Below are 8782 nucleotides of genomic sequence, written 5' to 3' on the forward strand. Positions count from 1 at the left end.
AAAAATTAGCCAGGCATGGTGGCTGGCCCCTGTGGTTCCAGCTACTCAGAAGGCTGAGGTAGGAGGATTGCTTGAGCCTAGGTGGTCTAGGCTGCAGTGCGCTGTGATTGTGCCACTGCACTCCACCCTGGGCAGCAGAGAGGCCCTGTCTCAAAAAAAAAAAAAAAAAAAAAAAAAAAATGCTATCCAAGCGCGGGATATAAGTGACACACTGTAGATTTAAAGACACAATTAGGCTGGCAATAAAAGGATGGAACGGGAATATATGCTGCAGTTATCCAAAGGGAACTAAAGCTGCTCCAATAATTTCAGACAAAATACACCATAAGACAAAAACTGTTAAGAGAGACAAAGAAGGACATTTTGTATTGATAAAAGGGTCAATCTATCAAAAAGATACAACATTTATAAGTATGTATGTAACCTAGCAAAAGAGGGCCAGATAGTTGAGACACAAACTGACAGAATTGAAGGGGAAAATAGAACAATGTAACAATAGGCCGGGCACGGTGGCTCACACCTGTAATCCCAGGACTTTGGGAGGATAAGTCCGACGGATCACGAGTTCAGGAGATGGAGACCATCCTGGCTAACACGATGAAACCCTGTCTCTATTAAAAGTACACACAAAAAATTAGCCGGACGTGGTGGCGGGTGCCTGTAGTCCCAGCTACTCGGAGGCTGAGGCAGGAGAATGGTGTGAACCTGGGAAGCAGAGCTTGCAGTGAGTGGAGATCACACCACTGCACTCAGACGCCATCTCAAAAAAAAAAAAAAAAAAAAAGAACAATGTAACAATAACACAGATTTCAATACTTTCCATTCAATAATGGATACAACAACTAGAGAGAAGATCAGCAATGAATTACATGACTTAAGCAACAATATAAATCAACTGAACCTAACAGATATTTATGAAACACTCTACCACCCAACAATAGAGTAAACACTTTTTGAAGTCAACATGGAACATTATCCAGAGACCCTATATTAGGCCATAAAACAAGAATTAATATAATTAAAAGGATTTAAACCATGCAGAGTATATTCTCCAACTAGGATGGACTCAAATTACAAAGCAACAATATAAGGAAATTTGAAGAATCCAATATGTAGAGACTGAGTAACACACGTGTAACCAATCCATGAGTCAAAGGGGATGTTAGAAAATTAAAACACAACAGGCTGGCACGGTGGCTCACACCTGTAATCCCAGCACTTTGGAAGGCCAAGGCGGGCGGACCACCTGAGGTTGGGAGTTCGAGACCAGACTGACCAACATGTAGAAACCCTGTCTCTACTAAAAATACAAAATTAGCCAGGCATAGTGGTCCATGCCTGTAATCCCAGCTACTTGGGAAAGCTGAGGCAGGAGAATCACTTGAACCTGGGAGGCGGAGCTTGCAGTGAGCCGAGATCGTGCCATTGTACTCCAGCCTGGGCAACTAGAGCAAAACTCCATCTCAAAAAAACAAACAAACAAACAAGCAAAGAAAACACAACATATCAAAATTTACACAATGCCGATAAAGTAGTGGTTAAAAGAAAATTTATAGCTTCTAATTCTTATAATAGAAGAAAGGTCTCAATCAATAATCTAGGTCTTTATCATAAAAATCAGGAAAAAGAGTAACCCAGACCAAAGATAAGCAGAATAAGGAAATAATAAATGATGCCATTGCTGGACCTCAAAAACATGCTAAATGAAAAGAGTCAGATCACTTATATATGTCCAGAAAAGCCAAATTCACTAAGAGAGTAGATTAATTGTTGCCTAGGGCTATCAATGGGTATGAACTGGAAATGGGTTGAGAGATCTTAAGGTGAGGGGTAGGGATGAAAATGTTCTAACACTTATTTATGATGATGGTTGCACACAGTTGGTAGTTACTAAATGTCACTGCATTACACATTTATTTAAGGGTGATTTTGAGGGCATCCAAAATCACAAAAAAACATTTTTTAAGAAGCCATAAACACAGAAGGACTGGGAAACCATAAAAGAGTCACATACAAAAAAATGTGGGATGTTATAATGCGGATAGATGAATAATAAAAGAAAAGCAGATCCCAGAAAACTGAAGTTTAAGGCAGCAGAGGGTAGAATCTGAGAACTGATTCAGTTTCTACTTGCAGAACCTCCAAAGCTCAGCAATTGGCAGCACCAGATACCTCTGGAGGTGAAGGGGCAGTTAAAATAAGGAGGATTGGTTAAATGTCCATAGGCAGTTCTCCTTGGTCTGGGCAGAAGTTTGTTTAGCATGTGGAAAAGGTATAACAAAGGGTCTCTGGCCACGGAGACGTCAGGTGGATCTCAAGGAAGTTGTGGCAACAGACACAGAGGATCATACGAATGAATGGAAAACCAATGACAGATTTCCCAGACTCCCTCCACTCAGCTCCCAGAACACTCACAGAATGACTTTCCCTTCCATGTGTGAACCTTCTCTGGGAAAATACAAGCCACTCAAAGAAGAAAAACCAATAGATAACTGAACTCAGATGTTCCCCAACCAATTACCTAGAAAATCACCCTGCAATGGGGGATCAACAAGCCCTACTTAGGCACTTAGGGCTACCAATCAACTTTTTATCTCTCACTAAAAAACAAGAATACTGTGGCAGCCACTCTCTAAAATGACCCTAATTAACAATTGTTGATCCCTAAAAAGAACACCCTTGTGTAGTTCCTGCTACCCTGAACAGGGCTAACTGCTGTAAGGATAGTACCTATCTGAAGAATAGAACTGCATACACAGAGGTGAGGAAAGAATTTTTAAAATTCGTAAAATTGAGACCTGCATTCCAGATTGAAAGGGCTCACCATTGTGAAATTTTAGAACACCAGGAATGAGAAGATGCTATAAAATTCCAGAGAAGAAAAATAAAAAACAAAGCAATAATAAAGGCCTTATGAAAAGATCAAAAATTGGAATCGCTTTGGACTTCCCAATAGCTGTTCTAGAAAATCAAGAAAATGAAGCAATGCCTTCAAAATCTAAAGGAAGCTAACTTTTAACTTAGAATTTGATATCCTGGCAAATTAAAAAACATAAAATGAAAATTCCAGGGGCCGGACATGGTGGCTCATACCTGTAATCCCAGCACTTTGGGAGGCTGAGGTGGGTGGATTGCTTGAGCCTAGGAGTTTGAGACCAGCCTGGGCAACATGGTGAAACCCCGTTTCTACAACAAATACAAAAATTAGCTGGGTGTGGTGGCACACACTGGTAGTCCCACCTACTCGGGAGGCTGAGACAGGAGAATCGCTTGAACCTGGGAGGCGGAGGATGAAGGGAGCCGAGATCGCGCCATTGCACTCCAGCCTGGGTGACAACAGTGAAACTCCATCTCAAAAAAAAAAAAAAAAAAAAAAAATTAGCCAGGTGTGGTGGTGCATGCCTGTAGTACTAGCTACTTGGGAGGATGAGAAATGGGATGATCACTTGAGTCTAGGAGGTCGAGGCTGCAGTGAACCAAGATGGTACCACAGCACTCCAGGCTGGGCAACAGAGCAAGACCCTGTCTCAAAAAAAAAAAAAAAAAAAAAAAAACTACCTCCTATAAACCCATTTGGAAGGAAATTGCCCTAGGATTCATTACACCATAAGAACAGAATATAGTAACAAAGAACATTCCAGATACAGGAAAATGGGTGATCTAACACAAGAGAGAGGCTAAAGGAACCTGCAGAATGATGGTGTCTTATTCAACCTGGGCTGACATAATAACAATGCTATGTGCCGGGTGGCCTAAACAACAGAAATTGATTTTCTCAGCTCTGGAGAGTTGGAATCTGAGTTCCACGTCCCAGCAAGGTAGGTCTGTGGTGAGAGCTTTCTTCCTAACTTGAGACGGCAGCCCTCTTACTTTTTCTTCACATGGCACAAGGGGGTGGGGGTAGGACAGGACAGAGTGACAGCGAGAGCGAGAATGCGTATATGAGCCTGGGCCTGCCCAAGAGAGAGTGATCTCCAGTACTTCTTCTTTGAAAGGTATCATGTCATGAGGGCCCTAACCTCATGATCTCATTTAACCTTAATTAATTCACAAGGCCCCATCTCCAAATGTCATCACATTAGAGATGAGGCTTCATCATTCAAATTATGGGGAGAACCCAAACATTCAGTCCATCATATATTGGTCAAGGGAGATGCCTGGATGATAAGCATGGAAGTAGCCACCTTCAGTAAGATGAAATTGACAGAACATCTCAAGTATATGCATTGAAGGTCTTAAGTTTGAAGCTTGGAAAAATGTTAAGGTTGAATTAGAGATCAGTACATGAAAGGAAAAACAATAATAATAATAACAAAAGCTGAAAAACAATAAATACAGGACACATTTTGAGTGGACACATTTCGCAAGATACAGCTCACCTCTGGTCATAATCATAGTAAATACCAAAGACTTATGTTACTAAGTTTATGATACAATAATTACTGGGAAAATGAGATATAGAAGGGTACACGTGTGGTGAGAGCAGGAGATAGAATTACATACTCATCTTCCACTGGACAGAGGCAACAGAAAATGGCCAAACCTGAAAAATCATGGAGCAACAATGCAACTATGAGGTTAAGATGTGGAGATAAACATCAAAACAACCAACTTAAAAAGCTCAACTATTTGGAAGAGTGATTTTTTTTTTTCTTTCAAGACGGAGTCTCACCTGTCTTCAGGCTGGAGTGCAGTGGTGTGATCTCAATTCACTGCCACCTCTGACTCCCTGGTTCAAGCAACTCTCCTGCCTCAGCCTCCTGAGTAGCTGGGATTACAGTCACGCGCCACCATGCCCAGCTAATTTTTGTATTTTTGGTAGAGACGGGGTTTCATCATGTTGGCCAGGATGGTCTCGATCTCCTGACCTCATGATCCACCCGCCTCAGCCTCCCAATGGAAGAGTGATTTCATACCCTCTCGAATGTGTTAACTGCTATGGAGGGGCAGGGCATGTGCACAGAGAGTTCTACCTGTGTAGACCCATCCTCCCATGGTAGCTTCTCTCAGTTACATGGACAAAGCACCACTGATAGAGAGCACGCAACAGAGGCAAGACCCAAAAAGACCCGTCCTCTAATGCATCCCTCACTCCCATGGCATTTCCACCACAGAAAGTCCTTTCTATTACAGGAATAATACCAAAGAGTTTACTCCCAAGGCAGTGACAGTCCTGAGTAAAGACTGCTGGACTTGGAATCAGGAACTCTACAGTCAAAGCTTTGCTCTACATCTTCTCTGGGACCACTTACTGACATGCACACATCTGTGTCCTCATCTAGAAGACGGAGAACATGCTGTGGCTATAAGAGGGCTGTGGTGAGAACAAGTTAAATAAAAGAAGTAAACATGCTTTGTAAATTGCGGCGTGTAAAGTTGCATGGATTAGGGAAACTCTCCCACACTCACACTGCATAACTCTGACTTCTTTCCCCAGTGGCATCCAAAGTCCTTTAGTTGGCGCATGAGCCAGAAATTCCCTGGCATGTTCATAGCCTGGTACACCTGGTATGCAATCTTCTGGCTTAGCCTCATCTTCCTAAACAAAGGGAACAAGGTGTAAACAGCATGGCAAGAGAGCGCTGGGATTCTCTCCTGCTTCCCTTGGAGTCACCCTCATCTGGCTTTTTCCTGGGCTGTGGGTGCCAACGTCATCTTAATTACCCCTCAAAACTAGAAAGAAAGACAGTCACACTTGATCAAAAAAACAGGAAACAAATGTACCAGAAGAACTATACCAAAAACAGTGTAGCTGTTCTTAGAGAAGTTACTGGTGAAGCAGAAAAAATCTGTCCTTATATAGCAATGACTGGTGAGCTCCAAATTTTGATGTAAATTAGATTCTAAGGTTTTTTTAAAAAAGGTTTCACTACCTCAAAATGTAGAATGAAGTAAGATATATGAATTAAAGTAAACCAGGGTTCCTGGAATAACAGAAAGGGCATGTTAGGCTAGAACAGCTTATTATACCCTGAAGGCCCCTGTCATATTTTACAGTCACAAGCATGCTGTAATTTTTTCCAAGTTTCCATGAATATTAAACTTCAATAGAAGGACGGTTTTTAAGAATTTTTTTTTTTTTTTTTGAGACAGAGTCTTGCTCTGTTATCCAGGCTGGAGTGCAGCAGTGCAATGTTGGCCCACTGCAACCTCCACCTCCCAGGTTCAAGAGATTCTTGTGCCTTAGACTCCTGAGTAGCTGGAATTACAGATGTGTACTACCACGTCCAGCTAATTTTTTTTTTTTTTTGTATTTTTAATAGAGACAGTGTTTTGCCATGTTGCCCAGGCTGATTTTGAACTCCTGACCTCAGGTGGTCCACCTGCCTCAGCCTCCCAAAGTGCTGGGATTATAGGCATGTGCCACTGAGCTTGGCAAAGAATCTTTCTTCATTGAGAGTTATGAAACAGCAAGTTTTCTTTGCTGTGGCCTGGCACTCTAAGTCTCCCTCATGCGCACACACCCTGGTGCTGTGGCCAGGGAGCTGCAGGAAGGATACCTGCACCGGGGAGCGGGACTGGATGAGCTGTCGGGTCTCCTCAGACTTTACTGCTCTCTGAGCTGCTGATACTCAAGAAACCAACACAGGATGGACTGAGGGACTGAGCCAAGCAAGGCTGACAAGAAAAGGAGGCAGCTGAGCTTAAAGATGCTGTCTCCAGTCAGAGAGAAGGGGGCCATGGCCAAGGAACCCATGTGGGCCTGCATTAGTTCCTCAGGGAAGGGAAACATGGCTGATGAAATTTCCCCAAAGGCAGAGGTTTGTGACAACACTAAAAATTATGACCCCTTAGTCATCTGCAGGAAAGAAACAGACTTTTCATAAAAGGGTATTTAAATGTCATGCAACCATTTTTCATAACAAGTTACTGAGTCTGTAAGTACGTCTAGTGGAATAACCAAGAGTACAAACTTCACACTAACCTTGATAAGCCCAGGAGGAGGTTTTTCATAACTGGAAAACAAAAAACAAAACCATCAACCATTTTAATGGGAATATAACATATTTTTATGAACAAAAGGCAGCAGCCAGGTCAGAATAAAAAGGATATTCTTAGTGAAAATTCAAAACTACATTTACTATATTATATCTAAAACAGTTAATAAAATATGCTCAGCATTCCGGATCCCACATAAATAAACTGATGAGATAACACATCCTGCAGAGATCCAGAAATTATGTTCATTGAAATAGCTAATGTCTCTCAGCACAATGATCTTTCTTGGAGGAGAAAGGAAAGCAAGAGGTTGCAGGGAGAATATGAGGTGAGAAGACCGTGGGTACTCTGGTTCCAAAACATCACTGTGTTTTTCTCAGGTTACTGACCTAGCATAACATCCACGTACTCAACAGTGAACAGGCTCCTGGGGGAAACGGGTGCAATCTGTTCCAGCACAGTGTGGGTGGCACAGTGGAGGATGCACAGAGCTACATGGACAGGCCTGTCCCAGAGGCGCCCTCACCCATGGGCCTGCAACGCCAGCTCCAATTCCGCCCGCTCGCCCGCCTGCCTACCAGATTTACAGATGATGAGGCCAGGACACAGTACCCCAAAAATGACTGCAGAGCACCAGAATATGCCACCCTAAAATATGCCTCATTGGCATATTAACTATTTCAAGCTGATTACTTTGAGAAACTGTAGACAAGGAGTAGCCCTGAAAAGCTGCCATTTTGTAAGAGAAATTTACATTGATTATATAAAGGAAATTTACATTAAAATAAAGGAGTTTGCATCAGGAAAAGAGCTGCTCCTAGACAAATTTTAGTACATGAAAGACTTTTATCTACATAAAAAGGCAAACTTTATTCACCATGTTTCCTCCCCCATCCTCCCATAGTTTATCTCTACCCCTCCTCCAGAAGCCCCAATCCCGTTCCTTTCCGCAGCTGAGGATGCCATATAAGGTTCCTCTGGTGCTTCTTTGAGTCTCATATTTTTGGGGGACTCCCATGCATAGACATGTAATTAAGATTTTTTTTTTCCTCCTGTTAATCCGTCTTATGTTCATTTAATTGGTGGCCTAGACAAATAATTTAGAAGGGTGTAGGGAAGCCATTTTTCCTTCCCCGAAACAGACAGGTATTACCTGGGAAGAGCAGAACGCTTCTCCTCCCTGTGCTAGGCAGCACCTGCCACCAGAGACTGGCCAGGCCTTTCCATCCAGGGACTGAACCTGGGGGAGACCCAGAATGCTGAGCACGCAAAGTCTGTATTTGGGACAGGCGGGGAGATGGGAAGGAAATTCTGCAGGCGAGGTTCGTGCACTCAAAAGAGCAACTCAGATTCTTAGAGGGATTCGCACCTCCCCAACAAAAGTAAGACAAATATTAGTAGCTCAGATCTGTGCCTTAACCCTCTAAACCTACAAGGAAGTACTCATTTTAATACTTCAGAATGGCTGCAAAGTATAGGAACACTTAATGATTTAATGTTCTCTTCATCCTGACCTATTCCTTATGAACTGATTTTAGAGACCCTTTTGGAACACAGTAAATATTGGAGGAGGGAGGGATTAGGGAGAACAGACTAAGGAAAAAGTGAAATGCTTTCCTTTCCATTCGCCTCCAAGGTGTCAGAGAAAAGGACTTTGCCAGAGTACGGAGGAGAAATGGCACAGGTTGCTACAGCAAGAAAGATTTCCCTTTGGCTTCATCTGTGGACACTGTCAAAGGACTCCTCTCACTCTCACTATCACTGATCCATGGACTGCAAGAACCTACTCCACAAAGATTACATAGTAAACAACTGGGTAGTAGCGGAATTAGCTTTTTAGGTA

At 42.6% G+C, this 8782-nt stretch overlaps 1 protein-coding gene across 1 annotated transcript in view; it reads right to left on the minus strand.

Moving 5' to 3' along the window:
- The window catches only part of LOC105529246 (retinitis pigmentosa 9 protein-like), a 39802-nt gene that overhangs the window by 7469 nt on the left and 23551 nt on the right, over positions 1 to 8782 (minus strand). The window contains 2 exon segments of the mRNA XM_011966348.1: positions 5410 to 5539; positions 6926 to 6956. Of these exon segments, the coding sequence (XP_011821738.1) occupies positions 5410 to 5539; positions 6926 to 6956 (161 nt within the window).

This window comes from Mandrillus leucophaeus, unplaced genomic scaffold, assembly GCF_000951045.1.
Source record: "Mandrillus leucophaeus isolate KB7577 unplaced genomic scaffold, Mleu.le_1.0 Scaffold757, whole genome shotgun sequence".
Classification (NCBI taxonomy): domain Eukaryota; kingdom Metazoa; phylum Chordata; class Mammalia; order Primates; family Cercopithecidae; genus Mandrillus; species Mandrillus leucophaeus.